We start from the raw sequence: 24,295 nt of genomic DNA on the forward strand, positions 1-24,295 counted from the left end.
ACTCGCCATTTCACTGAAGGGCCATCTAGTGGGAGGAAACAAAAACATGAATTTTCACAGCATTATAACTTTTTAGGCTAATGCCTTTACTTGTGGTGACAAATAAAACAGTGTCAATCAATGGTGTGCCTATCTTTACTTTAGTTTTGCTGGAAGCTTAACAAATTAAGTGGTGGCAGTGTTATGCATTGCAACAGTGAAAATCCATCGGTCACTTTAGGTTCACATTTGAAAATCCTGGGAGGCAAGGGCAGATCTCCCACCATGCCCCCTGAGTGGTAGCACACACTTTCCAGCACCTACAGAGAAACTGCTTGCCAAAGGGGCCCTCTGCTTCCTTGCTAAGAGAAGAGCAAGTAACCTCCAAGGACCCTTCCCAGCTCTGCAAGAGGCAGTGCCAGCAGGGGCACTAGTAGGGCTACAGCTACTCAAGAATGAAAAATACAAATACAAAAAAAATACAAAATACAAAAATACAAATGTAGCACAGAAATCTCACTCTAACTCTACGCAGATGACCCTGACTACCACAGGTGGCTGCTTCCCCGCTTTTGTGGGTTCCTTCCCCCACCCCACTATTTCAGCGGGACAGACACCTCCCACCAGAAGGCCTGCTGCAGACATGCACCCACAGTACTGTAGATCCAAGGGCTTGTTGCGGATGAACAAGAGCCTGGGAGGGAACACAACTAAAAGAGTGGTCTCAAACTGATCCAATGAAAATTCCAGGACACTGGGTGGGAGGAGCAGGGGTTGGGTTTGACAGAGCTGCTGTTGTTAGGGGCTGGCTGGACATTTGTTGGTTAGCCATAAACAAGTGTTTTTTGTATCTCTTGTTTTTTTTGATTAGTTTTCCTTTTCACACTTCTTTTATGTATTAATCTCAACTGATCATTTTTCTCACTTTTGGCCTTCCAGTTCCAAAATGCCTTTCTGCAGGAATTGGATCCAGATGAGAAAAATGCCTCATGCTCAGATAAGCCAGAGTAGGTTATCCTAAATCTTGCATTCAAAACATGAACCTGCAGCAATCAAGATGAAAATACTAATATGTGAGAACTAGGCAACATTATTCGTAGGAGTTGAATGTTAAAGAAAATCATCTTGGAAGTTGTTTGAAACTGAATCCCACAGTTGTGATCGAGATGCCTACTGAAAGAACCACAAGCACTCAAAAGCAAAAAACACAATACAATCATTATGTTATTAGCCCCATTTCAGCTCAAGACAAATCCTGACATGTCCAGACCAACAACTATGAAATAATGTTCCAAAGATAGCATAGACACGTGCACATTTCAAATAGTAGCTACAATTATTCAAGAAATCTATCAAATATTAATAAATTGTAGAAAGACTTCCAAAAAAATACTGCTTATTTAATACAAATCTCCTGGATAAAAGTTCAAGCTGTGCTTTTGGAAAATTACTTAATGCAGAAAACAGTTTGGCATTTGAGGCAAAACAATTTAAAAAAAGAAGAAAAGAGCAGCATCTGGAAAATTTCCCTGTAAATATTCTGGGTATACAGTGGGCAAGGAGAGATGTGCAAACTGCAGATTCCATATTCTTTTGGAAGAAAATACAGAGAAAAGTCTGATAAGACTTCACTGCTTTTTTTACTCCTCCAGTAAAACTAACTTTTGTAGCTAAACCAAAAACACTGACATTGTACTGTATGTATATAACTGTTAATTTACAATAAAAGACCTACTATTTACAGCTACTTGCTTGTCTTTCATCAACTTACGTGAATTTAATTTTGAGAAATTAATAATGCTTAGTTGAAAAGATAATGAACAGGGATACTGTAGGAAGAATACAAGGGAAAGCAAACTACTGTTAAAATTACATACAACACTTAGATGATTAATGTAATGTTAGAATAATAACTGAATAAAATAAATGGCCTGAAACACAGAAGTTTGCTAGTCTTCAGGCAATATTAACATGACCACTGAGTACTCATGACATAAAAGCTATACTGGATCACATATAATGTTGTTTACACAAAATTTTACAAACAAAGCAGAAAAAAAAAGCTGAGATATCTAATTTACAGAAGATGAAAAATAGGCGTTTAATGAAATTTATGAGCTTTCCTAGAGAAACAAATAAACAAAGTACTTTAACCAGTCACCCTAACCCATGCATTTCCCCAGATGACATTTTTTTTTCTCATCGTCTCCTAACTTGCACATCCTGTGTTTGGAAACTAAAAAGTGCCAAGATCTGCAGATACTCAGAACACTGGGAGCTGGGAGGAGAAGAGCTAGGAAACCTGCTGGGAATAATAACCTTGACAGCAAACCTACAAATCATTGTAGTTTAACATTTCAGATGAAGTATTAAGCAAACAAATGGAGAAGTGAGCAAAAGGGGCACTCAGTAGCATAGTCAGCATGGGTTTATGAATGGTAGATCCTGCCTGACTAACCTGATTTCATTCTATGACAAGGTGACCCGCTTAGTAGATGAGGGAAAGGCTGTCGACGTGGTCTACCTGGACTTCAGTAAGGCCTTTGACACTGTCCCCCATAACATTCTGGTAGAGAAGCTGGCTGCCCGTGGTTTGGATGGGTGCACGCTCCGCTGGGTGAAGAACTGGTTGGATGGCCGGGCCCAGAGAGTTGTGGTCAATGGAGTGGAATCCAGTTGGCGGCCGGTCACAAGTGGCGTCCCCCAGGGCTCGGTGCTTGGGCCGCTTCTGTTTAACATCTTCATTGATGATTTGGATGAGGGGATTGAGTGCACCCTCAGTAAGTTCGCAGACGACACTAAGCTGGGAGGGAGTGTTGATCTGCCTGAGGGGAGAAGGGCACTACAGAGAGACCTGGATAGACTTGATCGATGGGCCAAGGTTAATGGAATGAGTTTCAACAGGGCCAAGTGTCGGGTCCTGCATTTTGGTCATAACAACCCCAGGCAATCCTACAGGCTTGGGGAGGTGTGGCTGGAAAGCTCCCAGACGGAAAGGGACCTTGGTGTGCTGATGGACAGTCGGCTGAATATGAGCCAGCAGTGTGCCCAGGTGGCCAAGAAGGCCAATGGCATCCTGGCTTGTATCAGGAATGGTGTGGTGAGCAGGACTAAGGAAGTCATCCTGCCCCTGTACTCAGCATTGGTGAGGCCTCACCTCGAGTACTGTGTCCAGTTTTGGGCACCTCAGCACAAGAAGGACATGGAGGTACTGGAGCAGGTCCAGAGAAGGGCAACGAGGCTCGTGAAGGGCTTGGAGAATCAGCCCTATGAGGAGAGACTAAGGAAGCTGGGGCTGTTTAGTCTGAGGAAGAGGAGGCTGAGGGGAGACCTTATTGCTGTCTTCCAGTACCTGAAAGGTTCTTACAGTGAGAGTGGGGCAGGTCTATTCTCACTACTGACTTGTGACAGGACGAGGGGAAATGGCCTCAAGTTGCGCCAGGGCAAGTTTAGGTTGGATATTAGAAAGAACTTCTTTACAGAAAGGGTGGTTAGGTACTGGAATGGGCTCCCCAAGGAGGTGGTTGAATCGCCATCCCTGGATGTGTTTAAGAGCCGCTTGGATGTGGTACTCAGGGATATGACTTAGAAGAGGTTTGTTGTTGTGGTATTGTTTTGTGGTTGTTTTTTAAGAGATAGGCTACTGGTTAGGCTGCGGTTGGACTTGATGATCTTCAAGGTCTTTTCCAACCTGAGTAATTCTATGATTCTATGATTCTATGATTCTATGATTTAGCACATGAAGACTGAAGGAAGAGTTGGCATTCAAAACATGATGCATCCCTGTTGCAATCGGACCCTTTTCAATGTGGGCTTCCTTTTAGAGAAGAAAACAGAACACTGAAAAGACAATTGGAGAGCATCTCCCTCCAAAATCCCTGATCCCTTCCTGCCATTTTCACGGATGCCAGAAATCCACGTAGGATGACATCAGCTTCAAAGCTTTGCTGGCACCAACAGACCAGAGGTGGATGTGAGTACGATGCCATTATCTCCTGCTTCCCTGATTCTGCCTTTGCTATCTAACTAACTGTGTTAGATCATGCATGATCCCTACAAAGGCACAGTCTGTTTATAATAACCCATTTTATTCCCATAATTCTTTCCAGCAGAGAAGACTAATTAGGCCTCCAAAAAAACAATAAAAACAAAAACAAAAACAAAAACAAAAAAAACCAAACGAACAAACAAAAAAACCAAAACAAAACATTAACTCTTCTCTTTATTACCACTCACAGAAGAAACAATCAGTAGCCAAATGCACTAGATTGCAAGAATTCAGTAACAGCTCTCATCTTCAACTTCCAGCAGTTTCTGGATTATTCACTGTCTAGTAAACAAAGTTTAAATTCTTTTCAGCCCTGGTTGCAAGCTCAGTTCCCATCTGCAGTCCAACAGCAGCAGGGAATAAAGCTGCTGCTGTATAATGTCTTTTTTCTCATGTGTGCCTGCTTTCCATAGATTTCATTATTTCCTGGATCTGCACTCATTGTCAGATCTGGGGCACAGATATACCAAGTAAACAGGGAGAAGAGTTGTGAAATTTTTATCATCATTGAAACAACTGGCTGGGAGAATATACTGCATTCAACATTTTCCAAAGAAAACAAGGAGAGTAGATGTCACACCTCCAGAAAAGGCTCGACACTGTTCCATCCTGACAGTTTGAATTTAAACACACAAGCATTTCAGGTATTTAGGATTTGTGGCAAATCAGTTAGCAAACAGACCACAACAAGCACCTGCACTGGACTAAAACTGCTTCCGTAAAGTGTCTCATTTGTGTTGGATGATACTTAGGAGCAATTAAACACGTGGATGGACTGCACACTCTGTTGCAGAGCAGTCAGAAGTGAATACCCAGACAAAAAAGCAAGGGAAGGTCAAGCAGACACTTAGACAACCCCAGACAGTTTTCAGGCATAGGGAGAATTGTGGTTTACTGGACAGCTCCTTCTTCCTAACAACTCTTAATGGCTTTTCCTTCCATGAGCCTGTCTTCATTCTGAACCTAGCTGGGAGTAGATAAACCATTTCACCTGAAGTTCCTTCAGAGCCTTTGGGCAAACAGCACTCAGTCTCCCATAATTTGATACCATCCATTTTGCTGATTCATTGTTTAACTTCTTTTACTAACACTTGTTTCAAAGCAGATTCTCTGTCACAGTCCGTAGGAAAACCTCTGCAAGCCTTCCCATGAGGAATACAGATGTAAGAAATAAGGACTGGGGCCCCACACAGGTTGTCCTTCAAGTACCATACACAGGGCTGTCTGAAGCTTTAAAATTATTTCTGACAGATTTCTTCAAACTTTAGAGCATGTAAAACCAGTGCAGTTAATACTGGGAAAGCAAATAATAACTTACACTGTTCTCAGAAGAAATCTTTCAAAGTGCTCCTAAAGGAAATAGGATATTAAAGTAATGAAGCCCAGAGAAAGAGGTAAAAGAGCATACATATTTCAAAAGATTAATAGTGAACCTTCATAAAATTTGATACCAGCCCTGATGTTATTTAATATATTTATTAATTCACATCAAAAAGAAGGAAGGTTGAACTGCCAAATTTATAGGTGACAGGATTACTTACAGAGGTAATGTCAAATTTCTGAGGAATATAACCAACTTAAATGGATGAGCAACACAAATGATTTACCTTTACCTAATGCCATTATATAGCATGATGAGATAATCTCAGCTGAAGTACTGAATTCAAGTTTAAAAATAAAAAACAAAAACAACAGCAACAACAACAACAACAATAAACTTAGAAAATCAGATCCAGAAAAAAATAAGAGAGGAGCTATTGAAATCATAAGAATCCTGTGAAGAAAAATAAGACAATAAGCAACAGAAAGTAGTATTAGATTTTAATCTATACAGAAGATGAATGATTGCAGTCAAGATATTAAAAACAATGAATGGTTTAGAGAAAGGAAATTGGGACTCTTATTTATTCTCACAAGGCAGTAGTGAGAAATGTTTGATGAACTTGATGGGCAGTAGAGGTAAAATGATACAAGGAAATTTTCTGTTTATACAATACAAAATTTACTGTTGGAACTAACTGTCAGTAGAGCACTAATAGGAAGAGCTTAACAAAACTAACAGCAGAATTAAGAATACAGACATTTCATAGGAAAATGTCTATGAAGAAGATTATCAGCATAGCATGTAAAGTATTTTAGACAAAAATACAATACAGTTAAAAACTCTGATGGAACTCATATAGACTTTGAGACAGACTGGAAAGTTGAAGTCATCATGAAAATTAAGTATGTAGTATGCATACATGAGCTGAAACCTTCCCTGTTTATTACTGAATTACTGTACCTTTGTTAAAAGGTCTCAAACAAACATGTAATATAAGTACAATTAATCAGTGAATAGAACTATGGAAGTACTGGCACTGTAGCCAAGAACAAATATTGAGAAATATTACATTAGTCTTCTGCTTTCTAAAAGGGACTGCACAAATACAAACAACAAAAACTCTCCTGCTTTTTCAGTTTCTATGAACAGTGAAAACAGAACTTCCAAAACCTGTCTGAACAAACAGAGTCACATAGGTGCTTTTCAGCCACAGCTCTGCCATCTAAGAAGGAAAAATAAAAATAAAAAAAATACAGTAAAACCACCTTTGAATTCTACCTTTCCTATCTCAGAAGAATAAACATTCCTATCATGGTTTTATTTTATTTTATTTTATTTTATTTTATTTTATTTTATTTTATTTTATTTTATTTTATTTTATTTTATTTATTTTTGATTTTTTCACAATTATGAAAATTAGAGCTATAAGAAAGTTTGGCATTGTCACAATTATAACATTATTCACTGATATCAATAGTTAGGTCATAACAGTTATTTTATGTCTCTTTCCCTTGAAGTCTGCCAACACATGCTTTGAAATAGATTAATTTTTATTACATGCTTGTACAACAGCATGTATGAAAACATATATTTAAGATCTCCAACACACTCAGGGAGAAGGGGAAATCAGAATATCTTCAACATAATCTCAAGCTAAAAATCACCTGAGAACCTCTGCTTTGTGTATAAAAGCACAGTTTCCTTAGAGCTTGCTTAGTTTTTGCTTCCAGAGCTTACAAATCAGCTTTTACCAGTCAGTAGTGCCCCAAATATTCAATAGGAAATTATTCCTCATGCTCTGAACAGAGCTGTACTCCCACAACCCCCAGCAGCTTTGGCAAAGTCAGAACTCAGAACTTACAGCTCTTTCACAGCATTGTGCTGTTTGGTCTCAGCCCAGAGATTTAATTCCTTTGTATTGACCTTAGTGTTTTTGATTCCTGTGCAGTGGGAAATACTAATGAATGCAGTGGAAAATATTAACATTGTGTTACATGGGAGAAAAATGGAGCGAATTCACTTACAAGGCTTATTGGAAAAGAGGGAAGCACAGAACTGTGTAGCATGTAGAGCACTTCTCCCCAGCACCTGTAAGCACCTGTGAAATGCCCCTGCAAGTTGTGCTAAAGCAAAGGGAATACCAGGAAGCTACCATGGCAAATGGAGATGGTACATCTGATTGTGTACCTTTGAACAGATTTGTTTGAGACTGCTCCACAGCTCAGAGAGATGGACTGAACTCTTTATTAGCAGAAGTATTAATGTTAATAAATGACAATTTCAATAATATTTATATTTAATAATAATGACCGGTTTTACTAAGGCTTTTTTGTTGCTTGCCCTAAGAAGGGCCAGGGGATCTCCCAAGGAGAGCTTGGTGGGTCCAGCACTCCCAGCATAGAAGCCTACCTTTAGGCAGAACCAGAAAGTCTATTAGCTTCATCAGAGAAGGTAGATGAATAAAAAATAATGGAGGGTTACATTAACAGTTACCTCTGAGCGTGCAAGACAACAAAGCAAGCCTAGTTAACTCAGTGAAGTTAGTACCAGATAGGTACTGTCCCTCAGGAAAGTAGTATAAAAAGGCAGCTACCTTCTTCACAGCTCGTGATTATTATTTTTGCCTTTCATTCACATGAGTTTTAATGACTTTCCTAACCTGGTCCCTTGTTCTGTTCTTAGCTGTATTTTGCAAATGCATAAACACCCCATTGTGTATGATGCACCATTTTATAAAGCACTGCATCACTGCATGCATCACAGCTTCTTTATATGCCTTTAATGCCTTTATATGCCCATGGCTTGGATGGGTACACTCTCGGCTGGGAAGGAGCTGGCTGGAGGGCTGGGCTCAGAGAGTGGTGGTAAATGGAGTTAAATCCAGCTGGTGACCGGTCACGAGTGGTGTTCCCCAGGGATCGGTGCTGGGGCCTGTCCTCTTCGATATCTTTATTGATGACCTGGATGAGGGCATTGAGTGCTCCCTCAGTAAGTTCACAGATGACACCAAATTGGCTGGGAGTGTGGATCTGCCTGGGGGTAGCGAGGCCCTACAGAGAGATCTGGATAGGCTGGAGAGCTGGGCTGAAGCCAATGGGATGAGGTTCAACAAGACCAAATGCTGGGTCCTGCGCTTCAGCCACAACAACCCCAGGCAGCGCTATAGGCTTGGGGCGGAGTGGCTGGAGGACTGTGTGGAGGAAATGGACCTGGGGGTACTGATTGATGCTCGGCTGAATGTGAGCCAACAGTGTGTCCGGGTGGCCAAGAAGGCCAACGGCATCCTGGCTTGTATCAAGAATGGTGTGGTGAGCAGGACTAAGGAAGTCATCCTGCCCCTGTACTCGGCATTGGTGAGGCCTCACCTCGAGTACTGTGTCCAGTTTTGGGCACCTCAGCACAAGAAAGATATGGAGGTACTGGACTGGCAACAAGGCTCATGAAGGGCTTGGAGAATCAGCCCTACGAGGAGGGGCTAAGAAAGCTGGGGCTGTTTAGTCTGGGGAAAAGGAGGCTGAGGGGAGACCTTATTGCCGTCTTCCAGTACCTGAAAGGTTCTTACAGTGAGAGTGGGGCAGGTCTCTTCTCACTAGTGACAAGTGACAGGATGAGGGGAAATGGCCTCAAGTTGCGCCAGGGCAAGTTTAGGTTGGATATTAGGAAGAACTTCTTTACAGAAAGGGTGGTTAGGTACTGGAATGGGCTCCCCAGGGAGGTGGTTGAATCGCCATCCCTGGATGTGTTTAAGAGCCTTTTGGATGTGGTACTCAGGGATATGATTTAGCAGAGGTTTTTAGAGATAGGGTACTGGTTAGGCTGCGGTTGGACTTGATGATCTTCAAGGTCTTTTCCAACCTGGGTAATTCTATGATTCTATAATGTGACTGAATATGTTTGCTAAATCCAATCAAGGTGTTGTGCCAAGCTTCCCCTCCCCCATCTTCCATAATATTACAGAGAAAATTAGAAGTATAGTGTATAGAAAGAAATTTATTCTCATTAGGGGAAAGACCCAAACTATTAATCTGAAATATCATTAGGAAACTATGTTTCAGTGTCATCCAGTCCTCAATTTTCCTTATTTTTACTATAAATGTTACTCTCAATAAACATTTCAAAAAGCTCAGCCACCATTTAGGTGGTTTAAAGAGAGATCTAAATCTGTAAAACAGTAGTGATAACTAAATGCTACAAATTATTTTTTGTTTAAAGTGAAGGCAATTTAGCATAACTAAGCACAGCTCCAATTTCCTTCTTGAGTAGCAGAAGAATTGTACATAGAGAAAAGAAGGGTGAAGGAAGAAAATAAATAATTTGGAAGTATAAAAACCTGTCACTACTAACAGAATATAACCTGTTTAATGTATCTAGCTTTATAATCTTGTGCCAGGGCTTGGCTACCCTTCTGCAAAACACAACTGTCCTTACATTTTCTGGTTAGGATGTAGATCCGAAGTAAGACATTTGTACTGGCTCAGAAGAAATGCATGATGATGGGATTGTATCAGCATCTCCAAAAGGATGGAATAACACTGCACGATGAGGTAGTAGAGTTATGCTGTAGTGTTCCATGTACTTGGCTAACCTTTATATACATGACGGAGAAGGAAAAGCAGGATATTAGTAGAGCATAACTTTAGTACTATTTCTTTCTATTTCGTTTCTGTTTTCGAAAGAAACCCTTTTTGTCTTGCAGGAAGACATAAAAGACCTTGGCATTGTAAATGACCTTACTGAAAAAAGTTTCAAGAAAAGGAATGCTGAAATAAGAACTCAGAGACTTTAATTTTCTGTGGGGTGTAATCTCACAGATTTCAGACTCTAATTTTACCTTTCAGTACATTTTTAAAAGAAAACATAATATATTCTGAACGTTATTCATGTTCGGATTGTGAAAGTGAACTCTTCCGACCCACCTCCTAGGCCTCCTTCCTTTCTCTTCCTAGGAAATTAACAGGAGGTGTAGAAACCAGCCTGTATGTTCAAACCCTGATGCTGACTTTGGGAATCATTTTGATAAAAAAAAATTTTGCATGCTTTCAAATGGAAGTGTGGATTTCTAGCATAATTCTGACAGAGGAAATTGGGATGGTAAACATGAATGGTAAAACCTTGTGATCTATAAACAGTCTGAGGCTTTAAATTAAAAAAGTCCTCCATTTTACAATGGGCAGTAGACACAGTATATGTAGTACTCACTGATGTCAGTGGTCCCAAGGGTTAGTCAAGTACCCTCTGAGGTCCTCTGTCTGAATGTGAGAATAAACCTGACTGTTTGGCCACTTTTTTCTCTGAGTGTGCTCTGTCACTTAACAGAGAATAGGAGATTCAAACACTAGTAATTATCAGAATCAATTTCCTCTTCAGTTTATAACACACTTTTATCTTTCATTGCTCTCTTAATTTGCCATGACTGCTGGAAGACAAATGTTACTGGAATGAACAGTAAGATTGTGAAATAGTTCCCTTAACAGTCTCAGGATTACTTTCATATATTAGCCCAAAACAGTCTTTAGAAATGCCTCCTGATTAGTTTTTAAGTGCTGTTTCTGGTTGCTGAAACCTTTTCTAATGAATGTCCGATATATGGTAGACTTTAAACAATTAATTCTAATTCCCTCCTCATGCAATCTGGATATATTTTTTTCCCTGCCATTCTTCTCTTTTTTCAAGTTGTGGAAATCTCTTTTTAAGCTTTTAACCTTGTGAATGCGAACCCTTTTTTGCTCTCCTTTACTCTTTGCATAAAAAGTCCTAATGGTTCTTGTAATCAGGTTCTGGCAAATTCTTCTTCTGTTTTTGTTGTTGTTGTTTGTTTGTTTTTAAATTTTCATTACAAGTTTGTCATAGCCCTTGATCTTCAAGTATTCTCACAAAGCTACACACCAGGCATTTTTTTCTTCCCAAATAATTCATAAACACAGGTAACTTAGCATTTCTGAACTTCAAACTGTTTTGTGAATTTGTGGGACAAAAATAATCCCTTTGGTACAGAATTGTGTTTACTTGGCCACAAATTCCAGGTTACTTATTTTCTCAGGCATGATTTGCTCAAGTCACATCTATGCTTTTAAAATGCTTTACAAATACAGAGTTCAACAGACAATTTGAAAGTGAATTCTTCATTGTGCTCACTAAATGAAACATAATGGACCACACAGCCATGTTCCTTCTCTTCATCTCCCTCCCTTCCCTGTATGTTTTCATCTTACTAACTTGCCCCATGTTTTCTTAAAGAGTTTCTATATAGTTCTGCTCCTTATTAATCAATAATTTCTTAAAACGATGGATACTTCTGATGAATCACAGAAATGAACAAAAATCATAGAAATTCACAGGTCTCCCCAGAGTCTCACAGTATGCTGAGCCAACACCTCTCTTTACTCCAGCTCAGAATACACAAATAGTCCTCTGAATGTTAACAAAATGTGAAATCACATTCTAAACATCTTAGAATTTAGAAGAGAACAAAGAAAAACCTTTGCAAAACATTCCTATGCACCTGAGGTACTTTCAGTAATACTTGTTAATGGCCTAGGAACAATATTAAAACCTTTTCCCCCCGAATCTTTAAAACTCCACAGATTCTGCCTCTCTGGGGTGACATTTGAGCCCCTTTTCAAAATGACAATTTGGAGATGCAGTACATGTTGGACTTTCCCTGTGTAACTCTTCCTGTAGACTTACACGGTTCTCTGACTATACCAGTAGATCAAGCCACAAAGAGTTGGATTACTAGAAAAGATACTTATCAGGGAATTGTTTTGTGGGAGGCCTTGGACCTGTGGGCTAGAAAGCCACTTTGCATGACTGAATTTTGTGATGTCATACGGAAGGAGATCAGGTAAACACTAATGTGAATCAATAATTTATAGTTTCTTTGTTCTTGTAGGGAGTGAGAGGGCGCAAACCCCTCCCTATGAGCTATCACCTAAAACCTCTCAGTTCCTCTAAGTGCAATCCATTTCTGCAACAGCAGATGTGCAAGCAAAGGAACTGAAATGCTTGAGTTTCAGAGCATGAAGAGTCATGCAAAGAGGACAAAGACAGCCCAAGGGGCCTGAGTTAGCTTGGTGCCTCGAGTTTCTTCCCTCAAGCACCAGTAATTGCATTTCTGATTAGATTATTTTGAAAAGCACCTGCAATCATGTTTGAATACACTTGTTGGTAAGCAACTGAAGTTCCTCTCCACAGTCTGTGGGCATTGGTTTGCCTTTGCAAGCCAACAAAAAAACAATATGCAGCTGTGTTTTGAACACTTTAAGTCCATTTTCAAATAAACAAACAACGTTCCACTTGGGAAAAAAATACATCAGCACTTGCAGGAAATGCCGGATCCATATTTATGCTCTCAGGCTTCAAAATTCAGCATAAAACTTAACAACAACAAAACACCAAAACCAACCAACCAACCAAACAAACATGGTATTAGGACACATTCTCTTATAAATCAATATAACCTGAGAAAGATGAGTGAGAAGGACTGCTCAGCATAACAAATTGTTTAAGAAATTATTTAGTAACAATGTGGCTCTTGGGCTCCATTATAGGACGTAACTTTTGATAATACACCTTTAAGCTTTCCCTGAACAGATGATAAAATCTTAGTTTTTAACAGACTGTCCAGAAATCACAACTATTATTATGTCAACTATTTCTTTATCAAAATGCCTGGGTGTATATTATACTAAAGAATAAACAGCTGAGTAAACTGTTTCTTGATCTTCACTATGTGCTACATATTGATCTAAGATATTGAGGCAGCATTTGTTCTTTGAGAGTGGAAAGGAGCAGAGCAGGCATTTCTAGAATAATCCTGAAAATGTTTTGGTGCACTTACATATATTCCCAATTCACCCCCAAAGTTTTAAACAACCCAGTGAGGAATCAGTCTCCTACACAGCAGCAGAGAATGCATGCTGAAGGATTTATCCTTATTCCATCCCTACTGATAATTAAAATGATAACCATGCAATAATTGAAGACCAATAACGACCTTCTTCCATAGCTGAATTTAAATTATTGCTAATGCCACATATTAAAGAAATAACAAAACACAGCTGTATATGCTAAAGACAAGAGGAATTGAAACATTTTTAGTATAAAATACCAAGAAAGCACATCTGCCGAGAAAATGATCTTAAATTACTATTTCTGATTAAAAGAAAGCTTTAGATGGTGTTTTGACTTTTTCACACAGTTAAAGAAAAACAGAAAGCAATACTTTTTTGACAAAGCACTTTTGTGTTACTTAGATGCCATTAGGTATCTGTTACATTACATTAATGAGCAGTGTCCATTTTGCTTTTCTAAGCTTGTTAGTCTTCAGAACAAAAACAGTTCGCTAACACAAACTCCATTTTCCCATCTTGGACTTTGTTACGTTAGCACTCAAGCAGAATAACAAAGCATAATAAGCAAAAGGAAGCAGGAGCAAAAAGGAAAAGACAATACTTTATAATATTTATTAGCAATTTATCTTAGATACTTTTTGAAATGTGTGAAAATAATCCAGAAGCGTTCTTCAGCTCAGTTACTTACAAATAACTTATCTATAGAATCTAGTAAGTCTGTCAGTTGTGCAAGTTTATTTTTCCATGTGCTATCTCAAGATAAGCAGGTCTGTAATATTAGATTTCCACTGACATAATTGTGCATGAACTCTGATCTGATTTAGTATTACATGGTGCAAAAGGTGACACTTTTTTTTTTACTATAGCCCATTAGAAAAGGAAAGGAATTGCCAGCGTATGAAATCTGAGGAGTCTGATTGAAAGACTGTGAGACTTTGAGGTCAACTCAGTGGAAAGTAACTTGCTCAGCTACCCCAGGCACTAAGCACAGTGACAAGCAAACCAAATACCTGGTGTAGTTACTCAGCTAGACAATCAATAAAAACACTACACTATCAGACTGCTACAGCTGTATTTTAACCTATCGTATTACCTCATCTGTTCCCAGACCAGTCAAACATACATTTGCTGATCATGCAGATAACACAAATGCCATTCCAGTCCTTAAGTCACACTTAATACTAATCCAGAGTGGTAAAACAACCATTTATTACTTTTCCATATGCTGTAAATTCTAATTTTCATCTCTGTCTAAACGGTACACTAAAGGCGTTATTCAAAGCATTACAGAGACAGTAATGTCAACCACTCCAAAATTAGGCCATGTGAGATTGAGGCTGGCTCTGGACATGCCCATGCAACCAGCCTTTGCTCCCCAGAGTGTACCTGCCCAAGGCCTATGGCCTCTCCCTGTCTCCTCTTGCCATTCCTTGTGATATCCTTGCCCACTTGCTGTCACACCACATCCTGCTCCTGGCCCATGTTCTCTGTGTTTGTTTTTTTGTGTGTCATATCTCCTTTCTGTCCCAGCTCCTGCTGCTGAAGGCTCTTCACACAGAGCCGCTCCCACAAGGTTCACGCCTGAGCACATCTTTACAGAAGTCTTGGGGAACTCAAACAACAGGCAGGTCAAGCAGTCAGGCCAGCACTGGGCCCAGTTAGACTCAACACCAGGCCACAGCAGCCATGGCAAGGCCTGGTCCACCTGAGGGATGCTCTAAAGCAATCCAGACTCTCCATACATGCACCTAAATTGCACATGCAGAGTCACAGTTTCACAGGAGTCAGGAAAGTCTCATGCTTCACATTACAGCCACCTATCTGCAAGTCTATTATCAAGCCTCTGCTAGCCATGGTCCTAGATTTCAACAGAAAAATGTGTTTTTTTCACACTGAAAAAGCAGTATGTTCTTCCCCATACTAATGTTTTGAAATCTACAGAGATGTTTTAATGGAAACTCCCCATGTTTAAAGAATTGGTTGGCAAGCTTTATTATGCTGAACTAAGAGTTCTTGAAAATGTGGTGCACACCTGATCTTAAAAGACACTAAAACCAAGAAGCAACAGAAACAATGCACCCCAAAGGTCTGCTTTATCCTCCATCCTCCAAAAATGGAGGAAGAGATGCAGGATGGAAGAATGGACAGAACCCTTCTTCTGCAAGGAAGCTGTCTGACCTGTCAGTACTCAAATATGCCTGTTGCAAGGCTGTAGAGCAGACTCCTAGTAGAAGAACTCCAGTGGGAAGGTCTCCAGAAATGTAATGTCTGCCACTGGGAGCTGTATGTCCATGAGCATCTTCTGGGATGGATGGAAAACATTGCCCTTTTCTGAATGGAAGCATATCTGACGGTTTCTAAAGCAGATGACAACAGCAATTCATTTAGAGATCAACTGTCCTGCTAAACTGCCATGCCTTTGCATCTTTTATAGTAGGAATCAGTAAATGTATAAAAATCTTATCTCCGAAAGTAAAAGAAAGACTAAAGCTGATTACATGCTTTATTTGTTCACAAGCTTTATTTATGCCCAGTTTACCTGTTTCTCTGCCGCAGATTACTCCCTGTGATTCTACATTTGCAAACTCTGCTGCATACTGCCAACTTTGTCCTTCCGTATCACACTCATCTGGGAGAAGGTTTGCACTTAGATTCTTTGGGATAAGGATGCCTGTTTCGTTTTGCCAGGATTATATTTCCTGGATGATCTATTCAGCACACCCTTCACTGATCCATACATCAACATTAAGAAAACAGCGTAAAATCTACTGACACATTCGTATTTCAAACTGCACACAAAATATATTCATATTATTTGCAAAAATCTGCAATTTATTTTCCCAAAATCCTGTATCTGTCTGCTCTATCTGATCAACTGTCCTGCCAAATTTTTGTAGCTCACATTGCACTTTTTCTTATAAGCATTTCAGTGAGACAAAAAAGCTGGCTTTAAAGGCAGATTTTCAGCTGGGTTATATGAAATTTTTGGTTGTGTTTTGCTGCAACCTTCAGCTGCAAATCACATCTGAAAACGTAGACTGTGACATGCTATCCATTTTGCAGAGAGACACATTGCTGGCCATCAACATCTTCTGCCACTCCTTCGTTTACTCTCAGGCATGCTGTGTCAGGCACTCATCCCATTACGAGGGACAGGGTCCACACAGCTTTCACACTAATACATCTCAAACCATCTCACTCTTCTACCAGGCTTCCAAATTTGTGTCTTACATCTCTGCCTTCTGTGGGACTTGGATGAAGACCTGTTCTGTACCATGCACAGTATGTTTGGCTGTAGAACAAGTTCAAGAAGCATTTCTCTAAAACAAGCATTTAAGGCTACTCTTTGGAAGGATAAAGTGGAAGACTACAAGTAAACCTAATGTAGTATCCAGGGGCTAACAAATACTCTAGTATAGGAGATAGAGAGGCTTGCCCGCAGGTGGTTTGTGACAGTGGCTTAAACCTTCATCTCATGAGTCTGCATGGAAAATTACATTAAAAAAAAATACACTAGAGAATGGGAAATTGCCTGTTCTCCCTGCATTTGAAGCAGTATGGCAAATGAATGCCTTTGCAGCTAAGGAGCCAAACAACCTGCATGACGATAAAGCTTTGACTCTTTCCTGAGTCACTGAGAATACCCTACAGATGCCTTTCCTACACTTCATTTCATACAGGCACTTTTTGAAGAAAGAGGTAAAGTCAAACCTTTGCCTAGTTTCAAACACTTTAAATTGGTTTAGTTATGTTAAGGAGTAATACTAAGGCTAGAGGAAAAACGTAGGACAAAACTATGTCACATTCTGAAACAGCTAACATAATTAAGACATATTCTTCATTTGATTTAATAATTCATTGAATTATACTTGGATTATTTAATAAATGAAGAACATTACCCACACTACATTAGTCACAGGTGAAAAAAACTCACATACACGGAAGAGCGTAATTCATTCAATGGTTTATAGACTCACAGTTCTCCAGAGACAATTTCACACACCTTGGGCATCAAACTTTAAAGACAAATCTCAGGTTCTGATCTCATTAATTTGTTTTACTTCACTAATTTTGATAGCTTTGCAAGGCTACACTGGGAGAAGCAGCCTGATCTTGCTAAAACTGAATCCGTGAGAAGGCTTTCAGTCATTTGTTTGCAAAGGTGCACACTCTGATCACAATGTGCATTTGATGCCCTTGTCCTGAGTAGGATGAAACTGATTTTTGGGAAAGTGCTTGTGTGAAAGGTCCACATAATATAAGGTACATGCAGGCTATGCTAGGTCCATGGCTGAGAAGTGGGATGACTGAAAGATCAGAAAATAAAATCAGCTGATATTCCAGTTCATGCCCTGAAGAAGCCTATCTATTATCCCTCCTACTACATACAACCATGACACAAACAGCACAATCCTTACCAGTGCCTCTCTGTGAATAAGTAAACAGAGATGAAACAAACTACACTGATAACTTTTGACTTTTGCTGCAGCTACTTATTTTTCAGACAGCTCAGTTTTAGGTTTGTTTCCTAATTACTGACAATCTACCAAAGTTTTCAGGGGACTGCAGTTTCGTATACCATTACAATTTGAGTGGAAACTTTTAATATTTCAGTATTTACAGTCAGTGCTTGTATTTTACATGAATGCATCACTCTAATGGTGGAATAAAATTACAGCTTAACCTATGTACTTATTTGTTACATTTTGGAATTTTCTCTTTCTTGTTCACTCACTATCTTTTCCTTTATTGTTTTCTCACTACATATTTTATAGGAACTGACTACAACAAACTGCGGTCTTATTTTATATAGAATATAATATCTGCTATAGTGAAGTTACCTATTCTTTGTGACCTACTCATGGTAAAAAATGCAGGACATGGTTTATGAATGCATCTTGGCTTGAAAACAAGGCTGTTACCTCTTGTCGAAGATGATTACAAGTTTTAGCAAGACTTTGAGTCAACTGATTTTCATTACAAAAGTTTCCAGTGATCTTGAAGCATTAAGAACATTGACTGAGAACAGCAAAGAATTTCTGAAAGAACAGAAGCCTAAAGAGAGAATATCTAAAAGTGCAGGTGATTTACATATTTTGTATTCCTAAAATACTGTTGCTGTCAATAAAATGCTAAAATAGGATAGTGCTCATATCGTGAGTCTTCCTCCATTAAAATCTGCAATAGTAGTGTCTCTTGCTGGATCAGTTCTGTAGTCTGCTGTGTGCTTCCCACACAGTGCCGAGCTGAAATTCTTTCTGAACATCTGAAACCTTATGTGGAACTTTTTCAAAGAATGAATTTACAAGAAAAGCATACCTGAACTTCTAAAATGATGAACTAAAATCTATATTATATACATAGATTATGCCCATTGACCACTACATTATTATCATATAATTGTTTTAAAATCATTTTGGCATATTGTTAATAACATGACTTCAAGTAATTCAACTGACCCCTATTTGTTAAGTTGGTGTGTAAGCTAGTGTTTGGAAGGGAACCAAAAATAAGGAGAGAGAGGAGAAAGAAATCTGATTAAGCTGTAAATTTGTGGTTCACACAGGTTTAGTAAGCCATATAGAACATGTGGAATAAAGAATCCAGTGCAGTTTCTTTGGAAACTAATATTAAACGTATGACAAATGCCTGAGCCAAACAAATCACTGTTCCTAAACACGTTATGTGACAAAAAACAAAACTGCAAAAAGAGTATTCCACCTTAAACACTGCTTTGTAACTGATATTGCAAGAAGTATACTATCCATTTTCTATTAGTCTTATTGAGACTGAAGATGAAAGTTAATATCCCCCAGTTAAAAACACATCCTGTGACCTTAAATTTACAATACTGTCTAAGTTAATTGCAGCAGAGGGTTTCTAAAAAAAAAAAAAAAAAAAAAAAAAAAAAAAAAAAAAAAAAAAAGTTAATAAAAACCAGAATATTAGAATAAGTAAGACAATAGCGTGTTAAGTATGTAGTATGATAGTATGTATCATCCTCAGTTTATTACTTCTGTATCTGTACAATTTGGAGTATCAGGCGATAGTCCTCTGTTGCATGTCCCACAACCAACATCAGCATGTGCTCACATGGACCTCATCAAGTAGCTGAGGAGCTGCCCTTTCACTGCGAGCAAATGACTAATAGCTAAGCTGGCTCTAAAGAAAGACACTTTTCATAATCACCCAACAATCTGCTAAGTGAAAACATATGGATAGGCTTAGGTAAAGCCTGCCAGGGGTCTTTGCTGAATGGAAAACAGGTGCTCCGGTTCTGTGCCATGTAATACCCCATTTACCATTAAGTACAAAGGTTACAGGACTAATAACTGCCTCGTGATAATCAGAGAAAGCTAAGACACTAGCCATGATCAAACATCTGGGACGTATTTTACATACTGGCAACATACACTTCATTTTCAATTAAAGTGAGTCTTTGGCACATTTATTAATCTTCTTACTTTTATCACATCAGAAGACTAATTTACTTGACTTTTCTATTTTACCGTATGAAGAAACAGAGAAATAATAAAAGCCAAAGGTCACTACCAGCTGGTGTTACATGTGTGCATGTTTTCTCACAAAATTTTGTTCTTCACAGAGCTTTAGGACAACACAGATAAAAATTAAAATGCTATGAAATGGTGCTCCTTACATTTTGACAGAAGGATGCAAAAGAACCAGCAGTAGTTGACAGGTCACGTTTGAGTGTACCACAAAGGAAAAACCACTCCGACACACATCTAACCACAGAAAGCTCAGTTTGAATGATATGCTTATGCTTTATAGTCTAGCCCAGTGCTAAATAATGCCCACTGTGAGGACTGCTGAATATACATGGAAGTCCACACATTTTTAAGAAGTGTAATTTTCTGCTCATACAGCATACTCAGTTATGAGAACTCAAAGTGTTTGCAGTAATGGAGACAGATTTGAATTCACAAAAATATTCCTAAACACCTTCTGTGTAGAAAGACACTTCTTAAATATTCAATAAAAAGGCTCACTGAATGTACATGGCAATGCAAGTACTTACTTACTTTTATTCAGTGTTGGCAACTGCATCTAGAAATACTGCTGTCACTTGGAGGAAGCTAAATACTTGATCATGACACTGAAACCTTCAGTGGTACTTCCAACTGGGTATGCCTGTATGGCATCTGCTAATAGCCACAAAACTGGATGGGTGTGCTAGTGAGAGGGGGCTTGCTCCCACCCTCACCACCCTCTCTTAAGGAGTTTGTTTAGCAATTTCCAAATAACTAGGCTGTAACTACTCAGGCTGACTCAAACTACAGAAGCAGTCAAGCATTATTCTTTGTGAACTAATCACAGTTATTTAAAATATCCAGGAATACACATACTGCAGGTACAGTACTTTTGCTCTAGCTCTAATAATAAAGCAGGAGCAAACAGGAGAAAATGGCCTCAAATGGATGGCAGATCAGTGTTTATCAGAAGAGAAATGATGATTCAAAGCCAGCATGTTGAGTTAAAATACAAGCCCTACACAGCTACATGGCTGACCTTTGCAATAAATCATATATTTTATTGCCAGAAGTGCATGCTCATATCATTTAGTGTTAAAAACCATCACCTACATGTTTTGTAAAAAAAGGTTTTGTTGCTGCAGTGTTTGCCAATTCTGAAATGATGTAGCTAACGATTTAAGTGATGTATAGAAGAATTTCACATAATATCTTTCTGTCAATTGTAAAATGTTTGAGCAGGCAACAGAATGAGGAAAGTACTTTTTTTTTTTTTTTTTTTTTTTTTTTTTTTTTACCATCTCCCAGATCTTAGGCGTTAGCTAACAGAAAAAATAATCATTCGGGGGATTAACTAATCAAAGTGAATTTTCTGACATTTCAAATGCTGCTGCCAGCATATGAATTCTTACAGTGGTATATAACTGTACATCTCAACTAGAAACAAAGGTCAAGGGCATAAATTAAGATACACTGTTTTTCTCTCCACTCAAAATAAATAAATAATTTTTAAAAAAATCATAGCTTTTCTATAACAGAAGTGGGGAAACATCTTTGAAGGACAATAACATCTGTATTTTAATTTAGTGTGCTTGTGAAATTATGGTTTGTTGTTTGTTTTTGGTTTTTTTTTCCCCTTTTCTTTCACAAATATCATCTTACCAGTATGAAAATACCAGAAACAACAGGACTATCTGTGGCGTACTTGTTTCATCAGAAAGGTGTCCCGCCAGCACTAGCCATTGCTTCCATGGTGCAAGGTCATTCTAATTTCTTCTCTCCGTTTTTCCCCTCTCCCTGGGGGACAACCAATCCGAGTAGTCCCATAGCTTGGCTCAATAAGATGTGGAAATGAGCTGTTATTTACTGTGGCTGCAATCCTCAACACAACCAGCAGCCTCCAAAGTGAACCACGTTTCCTCAAATAGCCAAATGATCTGCAATAGTTCCCCAGCTTGCTGGGCCACAACTCCAACTTCAAATCAAATGGACGCCTATGAGAATTGTGATTATTTAAATGTCATACAGAGTGCAAAACATTTCAGCCATTCTTTACCAAGTAATCCTTTGAAAATTATAGATGTCAATATCCTGTCTTTAACCAGTATGGAGTTGCTATTTTTACTCCGCTTTTCCCCTAAAGTGCAGCCCTATTTGTAATACTCAAGACAGGACAAATTTTTGTCCTTCAGAAACAGTTGTCACTGCAGTTATCTTCACAAGAGCTATCAAGTTCCAGACAAGCTGAATTATTTTTGTTCCTGGCAGAAAAAATATTTGACCCAGCTTTGGACCAAATAATAATAAATAAAAAAAAATAAAAAATAAAAAAAAAAAACACACAAAAAAACCCAACAAAACAGGATTTATAGTCCTCTATCCTTTCCTGCAACACACAGTAGCATTGTTAGGATGATAAACAGCTCTGTCCAATTTTCTGGACTAAAACACTTCAACTCCTTTTTTAACTGTCTGTAAAAACAGTGTCATGTCTAAATTCTCCCATCCCCAGGTACCCAAGTGCTAGGAAAGATAATTACCTTGTCATCTCTGTCATCCTCTTCTTCCTCGTCCTCTAGCATGTCCTCCACTACCTGCAGACAGAAACAGTAGTAGTTGTCATGATTTAAAAAGGAAGAGTTTTGTTCTGTCAATTCTAAACCTTTTGTAGATGAAAACTTTATTAACATTTGAAATAAATGCACAGAAGGAAAATGTACAACTAGGAAAATACACTTCATCTAGAGATTGAAATTTGGGAAAGTGTTGTAGCGTTAACTGACATACATTAGGGAATTGCATACTGAAAACCTTTCCTGTACAAAATGCTTGCTTGACAATTTAAGTATTTAAAAGCTAGCTCAAAATTCAGTGCATGATAGTTTTAACTAAAGGAATCCTTTGTCATCTCCGCTGGTGGCTGTACAGTACACACATGCTCATTTTAGTTTAGTGTTACCTAGAGAAACATGCAACATTTCTAATAGAATTTATAGTATACATCAAGAGATTTTTGGAGGATAAAAAGCCAGGAATAAATTCATATTAACTTGTTTCCTCATGATCTACAACAATGTCATATACCATGTGTCCTATTATCTCTATATTTCTTAATAGCAATTTTATACAATTTGTGCATCTAACTTTCTGCACGTTAATCTCTAACTAGTTGCCACATTTGTACATTATGTATTTTTCAATTTAAAAGTAGAGAAAATTCTAATTAAGTTGGTATTCTTTCATATCAGGAAAGGATGCAGCTACTTATATAATAACTTATATGTAAATATTAATTGTACTGTAAGAACAGACTTAATGAAGCTCAGTAAAGATCCACCCAGCCCAATGTCATACAGGTGCTTAACAAAAAAACTAAATATTATAAAACATTCATAAAAAGCAAAATAAAATTCTTTGGTATGAAACCTTACTCCTTTTGTCTGTGTTACAGATTGGCCACCATCTGAAACAACCATTTATTTTGTCACAAAGTAAATGACAAATAGCTCTACTGTACTTGTCATTTAGGATAACACATTACAACTGTAACTCCCTAATCTCCCCAGAAAGACAGCAGTGAGTGTATTCTCAGCAGATCTGTACCCATATCCAATAACTAAAGGACCTGAACATGATCAAAGGGCCAAACTCGGGAATAGAAGAATAGAAAAATTTGGGAAAGAGAATGAGAAAAAAGCATACATCAGAGGCCTTTCTGTGGGTAAGATCAGCTGTTATGAAGATTCCAGATAATCATGACAATTCTGCTCATGGCAAGGAGTGGGAACCAGGAAATCTTTAAGGTTTTTCCAACCCAAACCATTCTGTGATTCATTCTTTTTTTCCACGTTAATGGATCCATTTGGAAGATAAACTCATACAGTGTTTTATCACAGCTAACATAAAGCACTCTGCCTGCATGCCAGTCAACAGCACAGTTTAAAGCAATTCCAGTTTCAGATGCTCATCCCCATTTGAATCTGTTGCCTAACACTTCCTATAACAGATGAGGATTTTGTAGGAGAAGGAACTTCCCTCACCAGTCCCTCCTCTACTTCCCTTTAAAGTCAACACAGCTCTATTAAAGAAAGAGGATCAGAGGCAAGAACCAGAGTGCTCAGGACAGTGACAGGTGACCTTTCAACACCAAGACTGGCAAGGACTGAGAACATGCTTTTGAAATGCTTACTAGCTACTGCTTAGCTCAGTGTACCATTTTATGGGCCCCATTTGGAAGTGCCACAGACCCCATTTCATGGGCCTTGCTGTGGACAAAAAGACATTTTCATTTTCCCATGAACCTGCTTTAACCTGCTCCTCTAGCTTACTGTTGTCTTCCGGTGGTGTTCCAATTGCTCATGGAGATCAGCTTTAACTACACCAACTACATAAAACAAATTCATCCTAAAACTCCTAACATGGATAGTTTCAGAGACCCAGTTTAGAAAGCATCTCTGGAAATGCTTGCATCAATTCTACTGAGGAACTGGTGAACTGAGAGAGTAAAAAATAACTCTTGAGGGCTACAATGGGATGGAGACACTTTCACCACACAGAAAGAGGTCAGTAATTACATCATTAAGTGACTAAAGCCCAGATT

General features: G+C 38.6%; 1 protein-coding gene across 5 annotated transcripts in view; it reads right to left on the minus strand.

Moving 5' to 3' along the window:
- MCTP1 (multiple C2 and transmembrane domain containing 1) overlaps positions 1-24,295 on the minus strand; it is a 246,706-nt gene that overhangs the window by 15,073 nt on the left and 207,338 nt on the right. For all 5 annotated transcript variants that reach the window (XM_072359050.1, XM_072359049.1, XM_072359052.1 and 2 more), the window contains one exon: positions 22,236-22,289. In XM_072359050.1, the coding sequence (XP_072215151.1) occupies positions 22,236-22,289 (54 nt within the window). The remainder of the gene's footprint in view (positions 1-22,235; positions 22,290-24,295) is intronic.

The sequence above is a fragment of the Excalfactoria chinensis genome, chromosome Z, assembly GCF_039878825.1.
Source record: "Excalfactoria chinensis isolate bCotChi1 chromosome Z, bCotChi1.hap2, whole genome shotgun sequence".
Taxonomy (NCBI): domain Eukaryota; kingdom Metazoa; phylum Chordata; class Aves; order Galliformes; family Phasianidae; genus Excalfactoria; species Excalfactoria chinensis.